The sequence below is a fragment of the Podarcis filfolensis genome (genome assembly GCF_964270895.1).
Source record: "Podarcis filfolensis genome assembly, chromosome: 13".
Taxonomy (NCBI): domain Eukaryota; kingdom Metazoa; phylum Chordata; class Lepidosauria; order Squamata; family Lacertidae; genus Podarcis; species Podarcis filfolensis.
In genome coordinates, this window is record NC_139615.1 from 41,152,534 (window position 1) to 41,177,943 (window position 25,410).

General features: G+C 47.5%; 1 protein-coding gene across 3 annotated transcripts in view; it reads right to left on the minus strand.

Moving 5' to 3' along the window:
* The window catches only part of GFAP (glial fibrillary acidic protein), a 48,987-nt gene that overhangs the window by 13,816 nt on the left and 9,761 nt on the right, over positions 1 to 25,410 (minus strand). Inside the window, exons 3-5 of one of the 3 annotated variants that reach the window (XM_083583266.1) lie at positions 7,657 to 8,212; positions 1,819 to 1,879; positions 869 to 964 (exon numbers count right to left, since the gene is read on the minus strand). In XM_083583266.1, the coding sequence (XP_083439392.1) occupies positions 869 to 964; positions 1,819 to 1,879; positions 7,657 to 8,159 (660 nt within the window). In that variant the 5' untranslated portion in view covers positions 8,160 to 8,212. Of the gene's footprint in view, positions 1 to 868; positions 965 to 1,818; positions 1,880 to 7,656; positions 8,737 to 25,410 lie in introns of those variants that run through there. The other 2 variants (XM_083583267.1, XM_083583265.1) reach the window with 2 other exon arrangements.

The following is a 25,410-nucleotide window of genomic DNA, read 5'->3' on the forward strand; positions in this document are numbered from 1 at the left end:
ACAGAGACCTAGAAACTGTAAGTAAAACAATTTTAAACTTACTTATCAGTGTGTGGTCTATTCATTGCCGAGGGGGGCAGAAGGAAGTCAGCTGCTAAACTCTTCGGATACCACTGGGCACCATTTTGAAACAAAATGGCGGACTCAGTCTTTCAAGACTGCAGTGATCCCTTCAGACAAGCTAACTAACTTTGGCACGATGGTTCCTGAGATTAGGGAACAGAATTTTGTCTATGTTAGGATACTGTTGGATGCCATTTTGAATCAAGATGGTGGAATGAGCCTTTGAAGGCTGCACTGATGGTCAGCGAGGGTTGCTGCTGGCTTCTTATGATCCTAAGCAGTGCTGGACACTCCTTGCTCATTGTTTAGATCGAGTGGACATATTTTTGCCTCCTTTGTGTGTGGAGGGAAGATGTGCCGTATTAGGAAACCTGGACACCTTTAGGAATACATGGGAAATATAACATCTCCAGGATCAAAGGTCTAGGTTTGTTTGCTTGCTTGTGTTAAAATTTGCAAGCTGCATTTCAACCTGAATGGCCCATAAAGTGAAATGCAGTCCTGTTAACATACAATGAAATTGAGAAACACTATTAAAAACGAGCCTCACAAAAATGCAGTTAAGAACACAGAGCCTCTGAGCCAGATGAGGAGTCGGTTGGCTTTCCCAGCAATGGGACTGAATAACCAGTTTTCAGTATGTCTCTCTCCCTCTCGCAGGAAACATGTCTGGCTGGTTTTTTTGGCAGGCATTAAAGGGAAAACAGAGCACAAGCCACGCTGTGGATCTGGGCCTTCAATCCGGCCTATTCCCCCAACTGCCTTTCAAGATGGAGGAGCTTCAGCTTGGGCCTGTATTCCATACCTCCTCGTGGATCTTCTTTAGGAAGTTGATCTCCTCTTGAAGTGATTCAATTTTACGTTCCAGGTCTATCCGGGCCAACGCAGCATCATCAACGTCCTAAGAATTGAGAGGAGAGAATGAAGGACATTTTATCTGTTTTGGCCCTTAGGGTCATGTACAAGGAGGAAAACGGAACCTCTTGCATGCTCTCTCTCCCCTGCAACGCGCTCCATGTGGGGCTACCTTTGAAGGTGACCCGGAAACTGCAATTAATCCAGAATGCGGCAGCTAGACTGGTGACTGGGAGTGGCCGCCGGGACCACATAACACCGGTCCTGAGAGATCTGCATTGGCTCCCAGGACATTTCCGAGCACAATTCAAAGTGTTGGTGCTGAGCTTTAAAGCCCTAAACGGCCTCGGTCCAGTATACCTGAAGGAGCGTCTCCACCCCCACTGAGATCCAGCTCCGAGGGCCTTCTGGCGGTTCCCTCGCTGCGAGAAGTGAGGTTACAGGGAACCAGACAGAGGGCCTTCTCGGTAGTGGCGCCCACCCTGTGGAATATCCTCCCTTCAGATGTGAAGGAAATAAGTAGCTATCCTATCCTTAAATGACATCTGAAGGCAGCCCTGTTCAGGGAAGTTTTTAATATTTAATGTTGTGTTGTTTTTAATACTTGATTGGGAGCTGCCCAGAGTGGCTGGGGAAACTCAGCCAGACGGGTGGGGTATAAATAATAAATTAATAATAATAATAATAATAATAATAATAATAATAATAATAAGTAGTAAAAGTGGGTTGCCCTGGCATGTGCTACAGATGGCCCAACCACAGCCCTTCCATGAGACACATACATGCATGCACATGATGTAGCAAGGAGAAAACTACTTCAGATCAGTTACAAGCTACAAGGCCATCTTGCATTCTCTGCCCATAGTTCCAGGATGGGAGTCGTCATTTTTTCCGCCTCACCTGTCTGTAGGAAGACAAATTGTTCTCAGCTTCAAGGCGCTGATTAATCTCATCCTGTAACCTTAAATGAGAGAGAGAGAGAGAGAGAGAGATGGGAAAATCAGGAAGCTGTGCTGAATTATTGGTTCCCTTCTGCAAGGGGCTGAAACCAAGGGGGAAAAACATGCCAAGGTCAAAGCCTCCACAAGGCCCTCAGACCTTTTCTAATTCTGCGCCGTTTATTTGCAAGTTTTCGAACCCTTCAGGCTTTGCATGCAATTAATACAACAAAATAACAATAACAAAAGCAGCGATAATATTAGCATAAGAACAGAGTCCTGCAGGATCAGATTAAAGGGCCAACATTCTGTTCTCATGGGGGCCAACAGCCCTTGGGGAGCCAACCAGCAGGAGTGCAACAGCACTCTCCTGTCAGGCTTAAGGAATTCTCTCCCTCATCTGATGGTTTAAAGAAGCAGGGAGAAAACAAGAAAACTCTTGCTTATAATTTATTCAGTGATCACGGTAGAAGACAAAGAATCCAGTCATTCTTCCATGAAGGAGTTGTTCTCTCTGAGCCCCTCCAATTTTCCTCTCTAGCAGCAGCATCTGGCCCTACGGTGGCCCCCGGTGGTCAAATGTCTCTGCGTCCGTTGCTCTTGCACTCTTAACGAACGCCGCGTTGTAGGGGACGGTGGATCATCTATACTATCTAATGACATGCAGGGCCATCTTAAGCATATCCGGCGCCATGGTGCAAAGATCCCTCTGGCGCCCCCGCCCCCTGTTTTCCAGTGTTGCTGAGCTTTTTTAGGGAGGACAGTGCTGCCGGCAACGCACCCAGCTTTGCGGGGCTGGAGGAGGCGGGCAGCGGCTGGAGGGCAGCTCCTTCGGCGGGGAGGAGGCAGAGGCTGGATGCGGCGGCTTCCGGCTCAGCTGGCTGCTTTGTGCCGTGGTGGCTATGGCAGATGGAGGCTCCGGGCGTGGCGCTGCTTTGGCGTGGCATGGCGGAGGCGGGCGAGGGCGCTGAGCTGATGCCGGGAGGTGCCATGTCTAGCCTCCGCCTCTTCCCTGGCGCCCTCCAGAACTTGGTGCCCTGGTGCCCCACGCCACTAGCCTCTATGGGTAAGACGGCTCTGATGACGTGTCAAGTGGCTGCTCTGCCCCCCTCCTTCTCCTAACACCTCATAACTCTGCTGTTCACCTGTCTCTGTTATCTCCCTCACAGTTCTGCTGTAATTCAATACTGCCTCTCTCTTCTCTGGCAGCTACAGGAGAAGGGGGTGGGTGATCTCCACCATTCCTCCTCCTCTTCAGTCCAGTCCCTGACATCTCCCCATTTCCAATTCCCAGAAACTGATATTCAGAGGCACATACTGTCTCTGACAGTGGCGGCAAAGCGTAGCCATTGCTAGTAGCCACTGAAAGCCTAATCCTCCATGAATTCGTCTGTACCCCCATTTAAAACATTCCAAGTTGGTGACCACCACTGCGTGGAAAGGCATTTCCTTCAGTCCCTCCTGAATCTTCTAACATCCAGTTCATCGGATGATCCTGGGATCTAGCGTCATGAGAAACGGAGGAGACCTTCTCTCTATCCACTTTCTCCAAATTATGTAAAATCTACAATCTCCTTTTTAAGGCGTGGCAACCCGGACTGTACACACAACCACATGATCAATTTGCACAACAGTATTATGATATTGGCAGTTTTATTTGCTGACCTTGTTAGGAATATCAGCTGGAGCTCATAGTAGCTGGAGTCCAACAAAATCTAGAAGTCTCCATGTCGGCTACCCTGGGCCTGCGCTGTTATTGGAACACTAGGGCTGGTTGCCAGCTCTGCACCTGAGGGCTTTAGTGCTATTAAATGGAGAGAGGATATTGGTGGAAATGGTTTGGGGCTTGCTATGCCACAGGTCCGTAGCTTGGATGCTAAGCAAGAGGTAATGTTACTTGATCCGTCCTATGCTGCAAGGAAGAATTCATCTCTCCATCTCCCCAGGAGCTATTAGATGTTCCACCTGCAGTTAAGTCCATAAATGCTATACTAACCCATAACCAAATTTATTGGCCCACATCTTTGTGTTACTCACTTGTGGCCTCAAACAATAAAATACGCAACTTTTGGAAACCTTTCCTGTTAATTGTATAGATTTGATTTCTTACCCCAGGCAACCAGACCAATGGCTAGCTTGCCTGCAACTCCTGCCTCACCTGCTTTTTAAAATTGTCTCTGTGCTATCACATCACACAGCAAACCCCTAATTTTCAACCTTGAATGAGAGTTCCCGGGGATCGCATTTGATCAAGCTGGTGGACGCATTTCTCACTGTCCACCCAAATGGATGCATCTGTGACACCTTGTTGCTAAACTCAGATTCTTTCACATTGGTAACTGTTCCTCTCAGGGGGGTCTTCTAAAGCAGATGTTGGCAGTGCTTTTCTTCCAGGGGGAAAGGTGACAGTACTTACCGTGAAGCATAGGTGCCAACTCCCTGGGGCCTTGGGTGCCTGAGCACCCACAAAATTCCCCATGAAGGGACTGGGCACCCACAAATTTCAGTGCCAGGGCCATGCACGCTGCATGGCACCCACAGTCGCAGAGCCAAGCTGGCAACCTTGCCATGAAGTTGCTACAGTAAGTGCCACACATTTAACCAGTGCTTCTCTGCTAGAAAAAAGAGGTGCCAGTATTGGGTAACTTTGAGTACCTTCAGGGGAAAAAAACCACTGGGTGTGGGAACCCCTCCCGACGTTGCTGAGCTCCAACCCCCATCAGCCTCAGCAAACATGGCCAGGAATGATGTAGTCCAGCAACTTCTGGAGGTCGCTACACTTGCTCTAAAAAATAAGAGATTAGGAAGGGCTCTCCTGGGCTGAAATTTTAAGGGGAGGTTGCACAGGCATCAGTCAGGGATGCTACGTTGTCAATCGTTCACTAAGCAGGGGATTGGACTAGTAGGTGATCTCTTCTAATACTATGACTCTGGTCTATCCAACAGCGGTTGGTATGAACCACCCTCCCAGGGCCAGATGCTAGCACAAAACATTACGCTGTTAGAGGCACCTGGCGCTGTTGCTGCCCCCACTTCCTCCACTGTGGAGAATGCTCCGTTATGGCAAATGGGGCACTGCCCCATCAACCTCCATCCTGATTCCTGGAAGACCACCTGCCTTTGTGTTTACATCAAATCCAGAGGGTGGCTCTGGATTTCTGCTTCCTCCTCCTGTCTCAGTTTTGCCCTTGCAGAACTCAGCAGGGAAGAGGATGGGGACAAAACTTGGATGTCATTGGCTTTCTAGCGCCACGTACTGTTGGGGTCCCTGCCTTCCGCCCTACCAGCCTCAATGGGCACCAGCCAGCACTGCTCCTCTGAGGTCATTTTAAAAATTATTTGTGTTTGTGGTCATTTTTGCCGTCATGTTAGCAGCGGCATTCCAGACCCTCTGTGGTATGGTTACCAGACGTCCCCGTTTCCTGGGGACAGTTCCCGGATTAACAAATCTGTCCCCGGACAAAATCCGTCCCTGGATTTCATTTAATGTCCCCGGATTTATATTTTAAGTGTTGTAGATTTATTACTAGGGAAGGAATGTCGCGTGATTGGTTCAACGGCACAACACATGTCATATAGGGACTTCCAGCAAGGCAAAATGGTGGACACCATGGCAGTGAGCAGCTCCTGAAGCCAGCAAGAGCCAACAGCGCTACCAGGCTGGCACTGGGCTGCTGAGACTGCTGCTGCCACTGCTGAGGGGGAACTGGGGACACCTGGCACGTCAACTGCGGGAACTGCTGACTCCCTCCCATGACCCAAATCAAGCCAGGAGCGAGAGCGCCCAGTCACCCGGCCGATTGCCCAGAGGCGCTGTGGGGCCAGGAAAGCCCCGGAGCTGACGCAGGGAGAAGGAGGAGAGGAGAAGGAGAAGGAATAGAGAGAAAGACGAAGGAGAAAAAAGAGGGGAGCCCGACCTTGCTGCGCCACCGCTAAGGAGGATAGGTAGGAGAGCACCGGGAGGGCAAGGACATGTGGCCGAGCCCAGGCCCGACCTGAGCCTACTCCACAGCGGCTAGCGCTCCAAGATTGCAGGCTGGGGCCCAGAGGAAGGCCACGTGACAGAGGATATGACAGAAGAGAAGATATTACTACTTTTTGTTATATAACTTTTCTCTCTCTCTCTCTCTTTTTTAAATGTGTCCCTGGGTTCTTTGAAAAAAATCTGGTAACCTTACTCTGTGGCCATCTTCCCTTACAATATCTCATGGAGGAAGCATGGGGGTGGAGTCAATCCGCCAGAACCCTTGAAAGGTGGCAGTGGCAAATACTGTTTAGCGCTTCACACAACTTACTACTGGCACGCCAGAGATTACTTTAGGAGTGCTCCTGGAGGCTATGCCACACAACCGACAGGCTTATGGTAATGTGCGGTGGACTGGCAGGTAGTTAGAGGTTGCCTCTCCTGGTCTGCCGCCTGAGGCAAGGGATTTGCCTTACCTAAAGGGGTAGCCCTGGAAGCGAACCTAGTCTGCAATCAAAGAGCTGGCAGATCACTAAAAAATGCCCATAGAAGAAATAACAATAGTTTAGCAGTTTTCAGGCTTCCTGCCTTTACGGAAACTTTCCACGTTCACATGGTATACTGGCCAGACCTCTTGGGCCCAAGGGTGCCAACTTGAATGAAATATTGGGGGGCCCAGGTAAGCCCCACCCCTCATAATCAATCACAAGATGCAGAGCACACAAACCAATTAAATGGCAATGCCCATCAACTTTGGGAAGGCCCTGCCACCCCAAATATTTTACTGGGGGAAGACAAAGGGACCTTGGCACCTAGGTGTTGGCTCCTATGCTTGGGCCTAATTATATTTTTCTGTTAATAGAGAATGTGCTATAGATTATATGCCACTCCCCTGCAGCTCTGGCTTGGAAGGGAAGACTGTAAGCTGTCATCAAGGGAAGTTCAACTCCCATGACCAGTTTTTTAATGGAAAACTAATAATCATCTGAGGAACCCCAGGGAACCCCAGATGCACGATCTGACACTCCCTGCTCCAGATGGGTCAAGCAACCAAGCCTAGCCACGTGCCACAAAGGAAGGCCAATGTACCCCTCCCAAAACTCTTTTGCCAATACGACCTGCTGAAAAAAAATCCCATTCCAAGGCCAAACAAGGCAGTCAGTAAGACCTTGAGTGTGCAAAGCCCACTTACAAAGGACCCCACCCACACCATGCGTTTAAAAGGACATGCCGTCCCCCCAAGAATCTTGAGAACTGGAATTTGTGAAGTGTGCTGGGAAATGTAGCTCCATAAGGGATAAATTCCCTGTTCCCAGGTGTTTATAATGCATGATGTGGATGTCCCTCAGATATCTCCTCCAAATCTTCAATTCCCCAGGCTTCTGCATATTGCTTCCTTGGCCCATCTCATTCCCTATTTGCAGGTGCCTCCCCACCCAGCCCTGGCGCTATGGGTTAAACCACAGAGCCTAGGACTTGCTGATCAGAAGGTCGGCGGTTCGAATCCCCGTGACGGGGCGAGCTCCCGTTGCTCGGTCCCTGCTCCTGCCAACCTATCAGTTCGAAAGCATGTCAAAGTGCAAGTAGATAAATAGGTACCGTTCTGGTGGGAAGGTAAATGGCGTTTCCATGCGCTGCTCTGGTTCGCCAGAAGCGGCTTAGTCCTGCTGGCCACATGACCCGGAAGCTGTACGCCAGCTCCCTCGGCCAATAAAGCGAGATGAGCGCCGCAACCCCAGAGTCGGCAATGACTGGACCTAATGGTCAGGGGTCCCTTTACCTTTTACCCCACCCAGCCCAGTCAAAACTTGAAAAGAGACCCTGGAGCTTCCTTACTTTTGCCGGAGATTGTTGAGGTCCTCCAGCAGGTTGTCTCTCTCGATCTCCAGACGGGCCTTGGAGTTGGTGAGCTGGTCAACCTGGTGGCGGAGCTCCCTCACCTCCTCCTGGTAGATGTCGGCCAACTTGGTGGGCTCCTTGTCTCGGATTTGGTTGAGCTCGGCCACCAGGACTTTGTTCTGCTGCTCCAGGAACCGGACCTTCTCTATGTAGCTGGCAAAGCGGTCGTTCAGCTCCATCATCTCCACCTTCTCGTTGGTGCGGGTCTCCTTGAATTCGGTGTTGAGGGCATCGGCCAGGGAAAAATCCACCTTGTCCGGGGAGAACTTGGGGCCGGCACGGAAGCTGAGGCTGGAGGTCTTCAGCTTGGTGACGGAGAGCCGAGTGCCGGCGCCTGAAGACAGGTACCTGCGCCCTGGCGAGAACCTCAAGGCGTGGTGGATGGAGGAAGTCTGCGCGCCGAAACGCCTTCCGTAGGATGAGAGCCGTTGCCCTTCCATGGTCAGGCTTCTCCTCCAGGCTCTGCAAACTCAGACAGATTTCGTTCTGTGGGCTGCAAGGGGTTTTATACAAGAGGGTTAGCCATCGCCAGAGCATATGCGTGTGAAAGGCTGGAGGAAGGAGGGGGAATGGGGTTCACGCCAGGCCTTAACATCTCACATCTTCCATGCCAAGTGCCCTGTGCCCTGGCAAAGCAACAAAAGAAAGCCACTGGGCAGAAGCTTTGAGCGTTCTTGATGGGAGAAGAGAGCAAATGCTCGAGCTACGAGATCAGAGTCCTTGCCCACCTATGATGGCCACGATCTCCCTACAACAGCAGTGACATGATTAACACACGGCAGGCAGCCGTGAGATTGCTAAAGATGAAAAAAGAGGAAGGGAAACATCTCATTTGCCCCAGAATCACAGGCAAGAGCATGACAAAAATACAGCAGCGAAACCAGATTGCCAAAGCGGTTCATGAAAATGCAAAACCTACTTTTGTCCAGAGAGCTCATTCACACAACAAATGTCACTCCTTTGCATGCTGTTCTGTATGACCAAAACAACCAGGCGTTTTACACAAAATGCTTAGATCTAGAGAGGCTCCCAGGCCAGTCTGCCAGTGATGTAAATTCTGTACACCAGTGCCTGGCAGATGGTAGATCCAGGATTTCAGGAGATTTATGGTAGCTCATAAAGCATTCATGATTCCCAGTTGTTTCACAATAGCAACTTGTTGATATTGCAAATGTTGAAATATTATATGCGCAGGAATTGGCTGATGGTTAAGGATAAATAAGTTTTTAAAAATGCAAAAACTATTGTACTATAAGGTTAACTGCAAGGAATGGAATGTGAACTAGAAACAACTAAGAAAATAAAGCAGAAACAAGAGGAAACTTTGGACACACCAAGAACAGAGTGCGGGAAAGCAAATTTTGGAAAAGTTGAATTAAATTTGTCTTAATTTGTGGCTCATTTGGTAAAATTGGGAAAATCAATAAAAACAATTCACCAAATTAGGCTGCTGAAACAAAGCAAGGGGCAGGGAAAATTAGGCATGGATTTTTATATGGAAAAGAACGTGAGCTCAAAAACTCAAAACAAATACCTGTACTAAGTTGTAGTCAGAGGTGCTTTTTTCCTTAATTCTAAGTATATCCACACTCCTCTTTCTAAGCCACTATTTCGCACTTGTCTGTACCTGGTGGACATTGAGGTTCTAGGAAAAAGCAAAACAGGGCCGCTTCCAGACAGCCTGTTTATTCAACATTCATCCTTATTTGTTTGCAGGGAGATTAGGCAATGTGCTGTACACCAAGTGCACGTCCAGAGAAGTGCTGTATTTGGAATCAGCTCTGCCTGAGAGCCATATCTCTTGATATAGACCTCTCATCTCCCGATCCCAGATATAATAGTGTAAGCAGTGGTTACTCAGTGGTCAAGAAAAGGCACTTCGATGTGGTGGACTTGTAAGAAAGCGAGGGGATTAGGGGAAATGATATATGATGAGATAAAAAAGTGATAATACCCTTCCCAAAACTTGAAGCTATTCTCTTAGTAGCTATAGGGACAGAAGTTCCAAAAAAAGATGATTCAGCTGTTTATGTATGTAACGACAGCAGCCAAAATTCTCTATGCACAAAAATGGAAGGAAGAAGTTGTTGTTGTTTAGTCGTTTAATCATGTCCGACTCTTCGTGACCCCATGGACCAGAGCACGCCAGGCACTTCTGTCCTCCACTGCCTCCTGCAGTTTGGTCAAACTCATGCTGGTAGCTTCGAGAACACTGTCCAACCATCTCGTCCTGTCCTCTTCTCCTTGTGCCCTCCATCTTTCCCAACATCAGGGTCTTTTCCAGGGAGTCTTCTCTTCTCATGAGGTGGCCAAAGTATCGGAGCCTCAGCTTCAGGATCTGTCCTTCCAGTGAGCACTCAGGGCTGATTTCCTTCAGAATGGATAGGTTTGGTCTTCTTGCAGTCCATGGGACTCTCAAGAGTCTGAAAAAGCAAAACAGGGCTGCTTCCAGACAACCTGTTTATTCAACATTCATCCTTATTTATTCGCAGGGAGATTAGGCGACGTGCTGTACACCAAGTGCACGTCAAGAGAACTGCTGTATTTGGAATCAACTCTGCCTGAGAGCCATATCTCTTGATATAGACCTCTCATCTCCCGATCCCAGATATAATAGTGTAAGCAGTGGTTACTCAGTGGTCAAGAAAAGGCACTTTGATGTGGTGGACTTGTAAGAAAGCGAGGGGATTGGGGGAAGTGATATATGATGAGATAAAAAAGTGATAATACTGTCCCCAAAACTTGAAGCTTTTCTCTTAGTGGCTATAGGGACAGAAGTTCCAAAAAAAGATAATGCAGCTGTTTATGTATGTAACGACAGCAGCCAGAATTCTGCATGCACAAAAATGGAAGGAACAAGTAGCTACCAGCAAAGAAGAATGGATAAATAAAGCGATGGATTATGCAGAATTGGCAGCTAAAATAAGAGAACCCAATGATGATTGTTTGGGTTAAAGAAGAATGGAAGCCTTTTTCGGACTATTTAAAGAAATACTATAGTATGATGAATTCGCCAGCAGGATTTGAACTATGAACAGCAGAAGGAATTAGAGATGACCGTATTGTTACTATGGTACAAGAGAGAGAGGATAGGGTGCAGCAAGGGGCAGAAATAAAAAACACCATGGAGAACGGGGTAGGAAGTTGACAAAGCAAAAGAAAAGAATTATTATGTATTAGAGTGTATATGTGAATTTTTTTTGAAAATGTAAGAAAAATAAAACTGGAAAAATGAAAAGGCACTCTACATATGCTCAAGGGAAAGGTAAAAAATATATATAAGGATGCCCCTGTGCTTGTGCAGAGTGTCTTTCCCACTGAGTAACTTTCTGCAGCTAGCTCTCAAAGTGCCTGGACGGAAAGGGCTTCATTGCAGAAAGTATTATCTTCCACTTGGTGTTTCAGCATCTTTTGAGACATGAAGCATAGCACACAGCTGCCTTTTCCCCGGTAATCTGTTGCCTGTTCTTACCAAAAGCGCCCAAATGACAGATCTTTGATTCATCTCAGAGGCAGGTTGAGTCAGGCAGCTGAGACGCTAATTAAGAAAGATTTCAATTAAATGTCTCTTCAAAGCCCCTGACTGGCTTTCCACTCCAGTGGTTCTTTACAGACACCAAATTCCAAAAACTCTTTCCCGCAAACTTCTGGGTTTCTTTTCAGCTTGACGCGTCAGCAGGAAATGCATTTATGGCTGTTTAGAGGAGACAAGGCTGGAGGAGAGGTTGGGGGGGGGGGGAAGGAGGGGCAGAGATGCTGGGTTTAAAGAGTTTTATAAACAGAGGGGAGCAGAGCAGCTAACACTTGCCTGAAAGCTGCACCCCCTCACTTAGCTGCCCTCTATGCTAAGCCCAAAGGTGCAAGGGCCTGGTTGCCAAAGAGCACTCTGCACATGTTCAGAGGCACTGCCTACTTCACAGAAATCAGGTGAAGCTTGGGACAAATGACATCCAAACTAGTTATTTGAAGAACCAAGGTTCCCCTTGGCAGGTTCCCAGCTCAGAAAGGAGAATTTTGAACTTTAGAGGTTTGCGTGTAGATGGAGATCAGGAGGAAGGGCAGAGGGTGGTTAAAGCAGACTCCTAGATTCCTGGCTCAGAGAGGGCTGCAGAGTGGAGTGGTTAAAGCATCTCTCCCCCCCCCCCGCCCCCCCAATTATCTGCCCCTAAGATGTAGGACAGTCTGATGTTGTGTCTCAGAGCTGAGTGTCAGTCTTTGCTTCTAAGCTGACAGAACTCTTTAAGGCTCTGATGGGCAAAGTAGAGCAAAATACGACTCTCTTTTGTCAAGAATTCCCCCTCCTAATTCCCGGAAACCTCCAGCCTCTGTGACCAAAAACATTTACCGTATTTTTTGCTCCACAAGACACACTTTTTCCCTCCTAAAAAGTAAGGGGATGCTAGAAATAAAGGAGGCTGCCTGGGAGGGGGGAGGTAAAGACAGCAAAGTTGCAAGCAGAGGGCACAGGAATACTAAAACAAGCAATGAGGAGAGAAATTAGAAGACAAAGGAGGAACAAAAAACTGCTTCAGCTAAGGAAAAGACACTAAGGCAAACAAGTGGGAAGGGGGTGTTGAAAGATAGCAGCTGATCGGCAAGCGAACAGGAGGGAGATAAGGGACGCTAGAGATAAAGGAGGCTGCCTCGGAGGCGGGAGGTAAAAGCCCATGGATCCTTGGGATTTTTGCATTGGGTCACCCCAAATTCACGATCAGATCACATAGCATGCCCATGGCTACAGCCTGCACCCAAAAAATCATGCACCCACTGTTGTGTGGGGCTGCAATGGCGCAAAGCACGGATCCACATGGATCCTCAGGATTTTTGCATTGGGCTACCCCAAACTCACCGTCAAATCACATATCATGTCTGTGGCCACAGCATGAACCACAAAAACCATACATCCACTGTTTCGTTCAGAATATTTTTGTAATTATTGTTTTCCTCCTCTAAATTCTTGTTTTATTATTGCTTGTAAGCCGCTCTGAGCCCGGCCTTGGCTGGGGAGGGCGGGGTATAAATAAAAAATTATTATTATTATTATTATTATTATTATTATTATTATTATTATTAAAACTAGGTGCGTCTTATGGTCAGCTGCATCTTATGGAGCGAAAAATACGGTAATTGTGCAAGGGCATGGGTGCAGCCAAGCGGGTGGGGTGGGGTGGGCAGTCCCCCCTCCCCACATCAAGTAAAACAATAGAAATGTTTAACTAACCGACCAATCACATCAGTTCTGCCCCTCCTAACTTAAGTCCCACCACCCCTAGCAAAACCCCTGTTTTTATATGCAATAACGGCAGCAAGAATATTACTGGCACAGAAATGGAAACAAGAAGAATTACGAAAGAAGAATGGCAGACGAAATTAACGGACTATGCAGAATTAGATAAGATGACAGGAAGGATTGAAAACCTGCGGGACCAGAGATTCTCAGAGGACTGGGGTAAATATTTGAATTATCTGAAAAGCAATTGTAACAAACAGATCACGCTAGTAGGACTGCAAGAAGTTTTGTAAGGAGGATTATGTGAAATGGAGATTACAAACTCAAACAGAGATTACAAACTCACGTTTCTCACAGAAAAGCTTAAGATACACGTTGATCTAACCACACTTAGTTGTTATCTCTGAGAAATGTAGAAGATAACAGGATATATTTATACGAATTCTTCAAACTTACACGACCCCTTAAAAATTAGCTGATGAAGGTGAATACATCGAAACAGGCCCCTGTCCTAGTTTCTGATCCATAATTGACTTCTGACTTCTGCTCAATGATTGAAACTAAGACCTTCACTTCGAATCTGACTGCAGTATGGACTAACATGAACTTATCTCTACTCATAAACTCTTATCTCTAATTCTGTAATGAATTATTGTGTTATGCATATCCTTATGAGTTTGAGTTTGTAATCTGTGTTTGAATTTGTAATCTCTATTTGAGTTTGTAATCCTTGTCAGAATACATACTTTTGAATGGATTAATTTGTCTTACAATTGACTATTGATTTGCGAGTAGATACGACTCCCACTACTGAAACTTATATTGGCCTGAGTTCTTGGTGTGCTTTTTTCTTGGTATATTTAATAACAAGAATTCCAACTTATTTAACGATAGCCTCGCTGCCATGGCATCTCAACTGAGGACAGGCCCTGGGCACACCCCAGACGCCATTGCAGTCGCACGGGGCAGGGGGAGCATTCGTAGTTGCCGGGCCAGCCGCCTCCAAACCTTTATTTTTTTTATGACCTCGCCTGCCACACCTCTGGCCCACAGCCAGGTTCCCAGCCCCCTAACCCCTCGCTCGGCCTCCCCTCCCCTGGCAAAAGCAGCCTCTGTTGACCAAGCCCTGCGCGTCCCTCTGGAGCCGGGAGCCGTCATCACCACAAAAGGGCCTTATTGATGGGCCCGAGGTCACGCCACCAGCCCCTGGCCGAGAACACAAGGGGCTCTGTGCTCTGGCCGCTGCCTCAAGGTGTCCCATTTTCATGCACGTCGTGGCAAGATTGATACCCCCCGCCGGCTCTGCCGCGAGGAGTGCGGTCCGCTGCAGGAACACGCAGTCCCTGAAAGCCCCGGCCCGGGAAGGGGTTGGGTACACAAAAGAAAAGCAAAGTGAACAAGAAAAAAAGCCATCGTTTAAAAGCAGCCTTGGAAGGTTCTTCTGAGAAGCGGAGCAGGCCCAAGGCTTTTGGACCCCCTTCCCACAAGGGGGTACGTGACCAGTGAGGGATTCCAGGGGGTACACCTGGGATCGTGGCCCGGCCTCGTGGGTGACTAAGGGTTGCAATTCCAAGTGGAAGGTGCTGTCTTGCATCCCTCAGCTGCTCTGATAAAACTGGGATATCTGGCTTTTTTACATGGCGCCCAAAAATGTGTGTTTTGGGGGGCACCGTGCTCTCATACAAGCGCCGAAGAAAGCACATCTCACATGTGGTGGGTTAAAAAATACTAATTACTCCTCGGGAAAATTCCAGAATGGCCAAGTCACTAATATTATTATTATTATTAATATTTTATTTGTATCCCACCCAAGGAGGCATCACGCTGCCTGAGAGATCCCTGCCCCTCCTGCTTGCACGCAAGTAGGAGTTGGGATGGGGCTGCTCCGGAAGGCAGTGTGAAATCGCTTCCCAGCCGGGGGATCCCTCCTGCTTGCACGCAAGTAGGGATGGGATTGGGGCTGCTCCGATGGGAAGGGAGGCATCGCGCTGCCCGAGCCTCACTGCCGTCGCCGCTCTCGGCCCTCCTTCTCCGCCTTCCATGCCTGACCCACCGTGCACCGCTTCCCCCCCCCCCACCGAAGAACCAACAACTCAGGGGCTGCCCAGGCTCATGGAGAAAGGAGATACAGTGGTACCTCTGGATGCGAACGGGATCCATTCCGGAGCCCTGTTCGCATCCTGAGCAGAACGCAACCCACATCTGCACGTGCGCGGGTCATGATTCGCCGCTTCTGCGCATGCGTGTGACATCATTTTGAGCGTCTGCGCATGCGCAAGTGGCGAAACGTGGAAGTAACCCGTTCCGTTACTTCTGGGTCGCCATGGAGCGCAACCTGAAAACGCTCAACCTGAAGCGACTTTAACCCGAGGTATGACTGTAGAAGCCTTGGAGGAAGAGGAAATGTGGCCATCACTGCAGCATTGACATCCCGAACGTGTAGTATGTATGTATGTATTTAAAGCGTCCCCGGATTCATTGAAAAAAATCTGGTAACCTTACCCTGGTCTCTTGTGGGAGAGCGTTCCACCAGGCCGGGGCCACGGCCGAAAAGGCCCTGGCTCTAGTCGAGGCCAGTCTAATTTCCCTGTGGCCTGGGATCTTCAAGGTGTTGTTGTTAGCAGACTGTAAGGTCCTCCATGGGGCATACCAGAAGAGGCAGACCCATAGGTAGGGGTCCTAGGCCGTATAGGGCTTTAAAGGTTAAAACCAGCACCTTAAACCTGATCCTGTACTCCACCGGGAGCCACTGACTGATTAGATAGAGCATAGCAAGAGACACATAATATTCACCAATAGAATGGAAAGTCAGCTCCAAATTGCACTACTAGATTATGACAGAACCATAGAATTATAGAGTTATATTAATATGCTGCTTACTAGCAAAAATTGTCTCAACGTTCACTTACAATGTTTTTTTAAAAGGAATACCACAGTAGAACATTATAAACTACGAGTGCCTCGACTGCAGTAGCATTGAAAAGGAATCACACTACTCCAACCAACTGAAAGATGAACAGCAATTAAGAGTGAAATGCCTAGGTGAATAGTTACATCTTCACATTCAGGGTGCCACCACGGAGAAGGCCTTATAACTGAAAACCGTTTGTTAAGTCACAACGGAAGTTGTCCACATGGAAGCATCCTTACATAGCCTTTGAGAGTCTCTCTTGCTATTTTTGCAAACATCACCAAAAGGTGACTTGTTCACCTGTATTCAAGCAATACCTGGGGCCCCAAAAAAGATTGGAAATATTCTGAGGTGGACTCTCAGTTTGTGTGAGGGATGCTGCATGTTATGAGAAGGTCACAAACCAGAGATGAACAGCAAGATACAGCAGTGGCAGACTTTGGGCTCTTCAAATTTCAGGGGCACCCTGTGCGACGCTAAAATTCTGTGCCCCCCCGCCTCTTGTGCTCTGTTCTATGGCATTGTTTGGGCGCCCCTTGCAGCGTGGTGTCCAGCATGGTTGGACAGGTCACGCTACCCTAAAACCGCCTCTGGATCCAGGCACTGTTTTCCTCCCTCCCTCTCCCTCCTGGTCACCGTAAGCAGAACTACTGGCAGATACTCCAGTGCGCCTGTTGAAGATCACCAGAGAGTACTTTTGCAGCCATCAATTAAACAGGAATTGGGAGACTCGAGAGACCAAGAGGTTCCCCGTTTGGTCCTTTAAAACTTCTGCCTTTGCCATGGCTCCTCAGCTTGAAGCAGATCATAAGTGGGGTGCTAGTGAGATGCTCTCAGACTGCCGGCCTCTGCATTCTGGTTTGACAACCTCCCCTCTTGCATGCTTCCTAGGAAGAAGCACAGCTCACAACACCCCCCCACTGAACTAAGACGTGTCATCCCGCTCTCTCAGAGGGTGATTCTGAAATCTACAAATCCACAATTTACAGATGTGGCCCTACCCTCCTGACCATTAGGTCCAGTTGCCATGCTGGGGTTGCCCTTTGCCCACCTCCCTTTTCCCGTGCCCACTCACTGTCCAGGGAGCACAACAAAGGGGAGCGAGTAGTGCTGGCTGGACAGCCATTCAGCGAGGGGGCTGGCAACACAGTGGTGAGGCCAGGCCAGACTCTGGGTCCCAGAGACCCCTGACAGCAGGCAGGGAAGGATGAGGGGCTGGGCCCACCAGGATGTGCCTGGGCAGGATGCGGATCCCCACAGAAGCTTTGGGGCGTCTGGTTCACGTCTTAAAATTGTGCACTTGGGACCACCTGCCCCCCCCTGCTACGCCCTTGCAACTTAGTACATCCTGGCAATGTAAGGAAAACTGTGTGGTTAGAAGATGATAGATAGATGGATAGATAGATAGATAGATAGATAGATAGATAGATAGATAGATAGATGATAGATAGATAGATAGATAGATATGGCAAGTGGTAAAGGTAAAGGGGCCCCTGACCATTAGGTCCAGTTGCAGATGACTCTGGGGTTGCGGCGCTCATCTCGCTTTATTGGCCAAGGGAGCCGGCATACAGCTTCCGGGTCATGTGGCCAGCATGACTAAGCCGCTTCTGGCAAACCAGAGCAGCGCACGGAAACGCCGTTTACCTTCTTGCCAGAGCGGTACCTATTTATCTACTTGCACTTTGGTGTGCTTTCAAACTGCTAGGCTGGCGGGAGCTGGGACTGAGCAACGGGAGCTCACCCGGTTGCGGGGATTCGAACCGCCGACCTTCTGATCAGCAAGTCCTAGGCTCTGTGGTTTAACCCACAGCGCCACCCATGTCCTGATGTGGCCCTAGGGATGGGTAAATATATCAGTTTCGGTTTCTATAGTTCCAGTTCTAAATTCACTTTGCCACATTCCCACATTATTGTTTCTAAAGTCCCTGTGAAAATTCAACCACATTTTAATGTGAATTCCTCCTGTTTTTTGTACGCAATTTCTCTTAATACGCATGTGTTTGCCAGGGCATGTTTCCCCAATAGAACACATTTCCCTTTGTTATTTTCACCAACATGCATTTTATATGCACACTTTCCCTTAGTACAGATGCATTTCTGTACACATTACGTCAGTGGTGGCCAAACAGTTTTGGGACTACAATTCCCATCATCCCTGACCACTGGTCCTGTTAGCTAGGGATGATGGGAGTTGTAGTCCCACATTGCCGCAAAATTCCGAGAAGTGTGCGTTGCCAATGGTGGCTGAGTTTCAGTTTGCGCATCGTTTTGGAAAGTGAACATGAGTTCGAGTTCACTTTTAAATGCAAGCCGAATCCATGGTCTCCCTCACTCGTAGGTGCCCCCCATCCAATTTTAAACCATTCAGATCAGAGCATTTAGCCCTAACTGCCCTTTTGGACGCTGCAAATACTGTTCCACGCCTGCTGGTGTTCACACACTCACAGGCTTGCTGCCATATAGACACTTGTGCCTTTGCCCAACCTTGTACACCATCCGTAACGTGACATGGCTGCCCCACGCACATGTCAACCCATCCCCAGCGCCACAGTGACGGGTGTGCTGTCCCCTCGGAGTTTTACAACCCTACAACTCTTGGGACGAGCCCCCTTGTCCCTGGGCCGCTGCAGCCCAAATCCCCTCTCCCGGTGCACAGAGGCCAAAACAGTTGCTTGCCAGCTCCCGAGTCTTTTAATCCGTGTCGCCCATTGGAACAGAATGAAAAGGTTGTTGTTTGGCTGCTGGACAGGAGTTCGGGGCGGTGAAAGGGATGGCAGGAGGGGAATGAGGCGCCTGTGCATAGCAATGAAGCCTTCTTTATCCCGCATGTCTGGGGAGCTGGCACGCCACAGGGAGAGCACATACAACACAGTCTGCTTCTGGGAAACAATGGGACTTAAGCCGCAGAGAGAAAGAGGCCGGCTTTAGGGGGCAAGAGAAACTCCCCTGCACTTGCTCTCTGCTTCATCAGGTACAATGGTACAAGACTGGTCCATCAGGTGAGGCTCAGCAATGGGGGAATAACTCAGATGCTCAAGGATGCTTCTTTGACACAGCTGGAAGTGGTTTTTGTTGTTGTTTTGCATCATGTTTGAGGGTGTGTGTGTCAGAAATCTTTTCACCCACAGAATGCAAACGTTGCATCAACAAGATTCTGCGACTTCTGCGCAGCAAGATTCTGCGACTTGAATCAGTGGGGCAAATTTGTATAGATTTGTTTAGCCTGCATAATTACCGTATTTTTCGCTCTATAAGACGCACCAGACCACAAGACGCACCTTATTTTTTGGAGGAGGAAAACAAGAAAAAAAATATTCTGAATCTCAGAAGCCAGAACAGCAAGAGGGATCACTACCCAGTGAAAGCAGCAATCCCTCTTGCTGTTCTGGCTTCTGGGATAGCTGCACAGCCTGCATTCGCTTCATAAGACGCACACACATTTCCCCTTACTTTTTAGGAGGGAAAAAGTGAGTCTTATAGAGCAAAAAATACGGTAGGTCTCCCTCCGCAAGTCATGAGGAGGGGCAGGGATCTCCTCCTTGGGAGCCAGCCATTTGCACTATGCCATGGTTGGGCATAGTGCTGGAGGAGACTCTTGAGAGTCCCATGGACTGCAAGAAGATCAAACCTCTCCATTCTGAAGGAAATCAGCCCTGAGTGCTCACTGGAAGGACAGATCCTGAAGCTGAGGCTGCAATACTTTGGCCACCCCATGAGAAGAGAAGACTCCCTGGAAAAGACCCTGATGTGGGGAAAGATGGAGGGCACAAGGAGAAGGGGATGACAGAGGACGAGATGGTTGGGCAGTGTTCTCGAAGCTACAAACATGAGTTTGACCAAACTGTGGGAGGCAGTGGAAGACAAGAGTGCCTGACGTGCTCTGGTCCATGGGGTCACGAAGAATCGGACACAACTAAACAACAACAACATGGTTGGGCATAGCGTGCCGTGGAGTGCAAGCCCAGCCATTATAACTGGTTCAGCATCTGAATTAGTGTCAAAAGCAGAGTGGGAACCTTAACCCTCTCCTCCTTGACCATGACAAGTCCTGCTCAGACCACCCTCTAGCTTCTGAGATGTCACCAGGCACTTTCTACACATTTTTTCAAGCTAAGCTTTGCAGCCACAGGGGCGAGAAAGGTCGAGTCATAGAATTGTAGAGTTGGAAGAGACTCCAAGGGTCATCATTGTCCAACCCCTTGCAATCCAGCTATCCCATACGGGGATTGAACCTGCAACCTTGGCATTATTATCAGCACTGAGTTATCCAGCTGTCCATGGTGAGATTTCTCTCTGTGCTGTAAAAATACTGAAATGTGCACAAACCAGATGTTTAAGACACACACACAGAGAGAGAGAGAGAGAGAGAGAGAGAGAGAGAGAGAGAGAGAGCATTGTGAATATCCACACTAGGGGCCACAATAACAATGCACATTCTTTCTCTTCACCAGTACCCAGTAAGGTGTGGCTGTTGAGATTTCTATTCCACCTTAAGGAACAGATGTGTGGAATTGTTATGTGTCACATGTCTGTTTACATTCCAGCACAGTATGCTGGGAACTTCTGTTGTGTATAGCTTTTGCTTTTCCCGTTCTCTGAGACGACATGAGAGAGAGAGAGACGACATGCTTCTTTGTCCTGATTTATGATTAATAAATCTGTAGTTGTAGTATGCTTCCACAAGCCTCACGCCTATTCTGTGTGCGCAGTTCTCTCTGCTGATAGTGTGCCCTGGCTGTGAAACCCAGGTCGCTGATTTACGTCGGAGCACGGGCCGATGGAAGGAGACGGCACAGCTGTCGACAGTGGCTGTGATCATGGACAGTTGGTAGGAAATACTCAAAATCTGCTATTCTCATATTTCATATGAGTGATATCACACTAGTCTGCGTTATGCATGTCAGGAAGAACTTTCTGACAGTAAGAGTTGTTTGACAGTGGAATGGACTCTCTTGGGAGGTTGTAGGGGTCTCCTTCCTTGGAGGTTTTTAAGCAAAGGTAGGATGGCCATCTGTCATGGATGCTTTAGCTGAGATTCCTGCATTGCAGGGGGTTGGACTAGATGACCCGTGGGGTCCCTCCCAACCCTATGGTTCTGTTATTCTATCCCTTCTTCATTGGCCTTTGACATCAGTTCCTGTTCTTACGATTCCTTTCTATTCTTAGTTCTTTAATGTTTATATTGTGAAATGGTGATCTTTCACTTTTAAAAAATGAAGAAGAAAAATGGGAAGAAATAACTAAGTAAAACTCATCTCTTGTCGGAAAGAAACTGATATGAATGGGCTATTCAAGGTGCAATTAGGAGGTATTGATCAGTAACACCTCAGCCAAACTCGACAGGAATCAATAAAACAGTCTGATTTTGCAAGCAGGAAGCTCTGAAGGCAAAGGAAAACGGGAGAAGAGCACAGAAAACACTGGACTACAATGATCTGCATAAAAACTGAGTGAACAACGGGTTTTTCTCTTACAGTTCTAGAGAAAGGGGTTAGTAATTCCCTCTAATAATACCAAGCTTCACAGTAGTTTGGAAATGAAACAGGACCACCCCAAAAATATACTTGGGGTAGTGTCTGGTGTGCAGAAATATATCAGTTTGCAAATTTAAAGAAAAAGTCATTAAAAACCAAGTTGGATACAGAAGTTATTGTGAGTTTACAGAACCCACAGTTCGTTGGGGTGTCAGGAGGGAGAAGAGGACAGAGGAAATTGACCTTCTTCAGCTCTAAAATAGTATTCTGGGATTGGGGATTGGGGCAACGGGGTGTTAATTGTGTTAAACAAAAAACAATAAACCCCTACATTTTATACTCTCCAGAAACACTCCCCCAATCTATTACGGTACATAGCAATGAAAGTATTTGTTCCACATTTGTAAGAACTCGATCGTTTTGTGTGACAGCACCTAAACTTGGGAACTCCCTGCCTATTGAGAATCCACAGTTCTCTTTTCGATGCCTGTGGAAAACATTCACGTTTAGGCAACCTTACCCGGATACTTAGAAAGTTGAGGTGATTATACTCTGTTTCAGTATTTCAACTTTTGTATGTTTTAAAGTTTTATTGTAATTTTGTCTGGATTTCCTTGTTTTATCTTTTCGTAAGCCGCTTTGAGTTGTGTTTTTTTTTTAATCAAAGTGGTGTATAAATTTTATGAAATAAATAAACAAATCCTCGACCATTGGACAGGTTGGCTGAGCCTGATGAGAGTGTAGTCCAGCAATATTTAAGGGCTCCACATTGGCTACCCCTACTAGATTATATACAAAGAGTGAACTCCGTTTTGTGAGTGCAGATCCTCTGAATATGGTAGGCAAAACATTACCATCCATTGTCAAGGGCTGGTTGGACACAGAGTGGGCGGGCTCAGAGCCCGGGGAGTGGTGATTGGACAATGATGCATTGTCAGAGGGAGAAGACTGGGAAGAGCAGGTGTCAGAAGCTGAAGAGGTAACAGGGCTTAGTGAGCTGGGAAAATCTGTGGCAGAGATAAGTCCAGACTCGGGGCAGAAGCTGAAGCAATGGAGGCCAAGAGGCAGAGATAAGTCAGGCTGGTCAAGAGTCATGTGTGTGTCCCTCCCTCTTGCTGTGACAAACTCCCCTCCCTTCCTGGCTCCCAGACCCAGAAGAGGCATGCAAAGGGCGGAGGAGAGGTTGGCTTCATGCAGGCGCGGTCTCCGATTGCTTGGAAAAAGCGCTGGAGAGGAGGGGACTCAGATGACTGTGAGGAGGTGGGGACTTTCAATTGCGGCAACTGATTTCATGGAGTCAGACCCACAGGGAATGAGCTGCTGTGCTCATGAGGCATGACACTCTACCAAGTGTGGAGATCATGTTCTTGCTAAGAAAGGGTTAACTCCAAATTTGAACTGTGTGATTACTGACCAGAACGTGCCTGTAACATCTGTGAACAAAAAGGAAGTATCAGTAGTTCTGGAGAAACCCAAAGTTTTGCAAAAGTATATAAAAATTCAGGGACAGAAAACCTAAAATGGGGTGGTGGTGGTGGGGAGGGAAATCCAAGACAGGCTCGTAAGGGACTAAATATGCTCAGTGGCTACTTAGTGAAAAGGGGATGGCTGGCTGGCTGGAACTCTAAATAAGAGCATCCAACTCTGCAAAAAAATTGTTGTTGTTTTTTTAATGATATTTATTGGAAAAAAGGTTTTTGTTTTTTAAAATAAAAATAAAAAAGAAAATTTCACACACACAAAGAAAAAACAAGACAGAAAAAATAAATAAAGCCATCATTCTCAGATTCCCCACTTTCAATACCTTCTTTCTTTGACCTCCTCCTCCCTTTTCTTGTTTCCTGATTAATAATAATCGCAGCAAATCCTTTCCTTAGCTCATAATATTCTGTCATTACATTACCTTAATTCTATTTTCATCTTATCATATAGAAACCTTAAAATTTAAAGCTTAAATCTTATTTTACCAACTTCTCCTAACCTTAACATTCTTACCTAATTCTTTAGACATTTTTACAAGAGCCAAGTAATTTCATTTCAACATTTTTCTAACATTCATGAATTTTCTAGAACAATCTTAATTATATATAAAAAAAGAGCAAAACAATCCAATCTTCATCCAGCATCCCTTCCTCCTGGTCCCGGGCTTTGTCAGTCCTTTTTAACCTATTAATCTAGCACATTAACCTGGTAACCTTATATCCGAGGCCCTCAAGTCTCTTCCATGTCCCTTCCGCAGCTCTTCTTCATATTTTCCTTTCACTCTCGGGAACTCCAGCTTGGTAATGTTTTGGACCCTTTTCAACAAGTCAGCCCCTTTTCCATAGACCAGACTGGACTCCATATGGTATTTAAAAACATGTTCCAGATTCCCTCCAAAATTGAGAGCCCCCACAGCTCCAGACATCAGACGGCCCATTGCCAGACTCGAAAAGTCCAGATCTCCCTGTAAAGGGGGGTCTATCCAGCCCCCCATTTCCAAACCTAACCAAACTTTATCTTTCCAAGTCTGGTTTTTTCCAAGTTCATTTGTCAACTCCAAAAATTTATGTTCCTGCTGGGCCGCTGCTCCCTCCATCTCTGGCGCCCAAGATTCAACAACATCCTCTTCTTTCAGTTGTTCTGTCATGGCACACTCCTGTTTTAGTTCCTGGGTGGGCTCCATATAATTTCCCACTACCTGTTCAAGGGTTCTGGCCGCATTAGTCATTAAATCCATCTTCTGGCTTAACTGATCCAATAGGGCATTTATTTTACAGAAAGCACCCAACAGTGCTTCTGAAGACATAGAAGGAAATCTTCTAGTTGTTCTTTCTTTTGATAACAATAGCAACAAAGTTTCTTTTTTGTGATATTTTGTCCATATTTGTTCTTTTAAAATGCGAAAGAAAACAATGGAATCACTATGTTTCTCTTCTCTTAACTATCTGTCAGAGACATTTGTTTCTGGTCAATGAGCTTCAAACGTCAATTCTGACACCCCGCTCCAGGATCAGGACGCTGGAAAATTACTTTGCTTTAAACTCACTTCTGCAGGTTTAAACAGCCCCCCCAAAAGATCCCCCTTCTTCTCCTGCTGCCGAAGGGGGGTTCAGCGATTTTAAATGATGAAAGCCAATCCTTTAAAAGTGATTTTCAAAGCTCTAGTTTACGTTGTCTTTGCTTTGTTCTGGCTACAAGGAAACGGAAGGCTGACTTCCTGTTTAGACCTTCCCATTTCAGTACCAAATTAGTGTAAATTTAAAGTCCAAATTCCTTTCTATTTTGCCAGTTCTTAATTCAAGTCCAATTATTCAGTGCTTCAGTACTCACGGGTGGTTATTTTAGATGCCAAATTGTCCCAGGAAAAAGGCAGCGCTCTCCAATAACGGCTATATGGCTTCACTCCGCAGAAAAAGCAATTGACTCACAGCACCGTGCCACTTCCCCCTCGTCGCTTCGGAGCCCGTTAGTGGGTTCCTTTGCGGGTTGGGGGGGCGCTAAGGGTGACCGCCGAGTTCCACGGTCACAGGCTTCATCCGCCTGTGATTTCAGAAGGGTCCCCGCTTTGCCGTAGCGGAAAAGACCCGTTTCATGCGGAGCTGGTCCCTCCAATTCAGAGGGAGTCCGCCATTACCGATGGCGCCACCCCGGAAGTCCAACTCTGCAAAAAAATTGTTGCAGGTTCCATTTGCCGTACGGACGCGTGTGGCGTTGCGGGTTAAACCACAGAGCCTAGGGTTTACCGATCAGAAGGTCAGCGGTTTGAATCCCCGTGATGGGGTGAGCTCCTGTTGCTCGGTCCCTGCTCCTGCCCCCCTAGCAGTTCAAAAGCACGTCAAGTACAAGTAGATACATACCGCTGTGGTGGGAAGGTAAACGGCGTTTCCGTGCGCTGCTCTGGTTCGCCAGAAGTGGCTTAGTCATGCTGACCACATGACCCAGAAGCTGTACGCCGGTTCCCTTGGCCAATAAAGTGAGATGAGCGCCGCAACCTCAGAGTCGTCCGCGACTGGACCTAATGGTCAGGGGTCCCTTTACCCTTTACCTTTTGCCATATCTATCTATATCTATCATCTATCTATCTATCTATC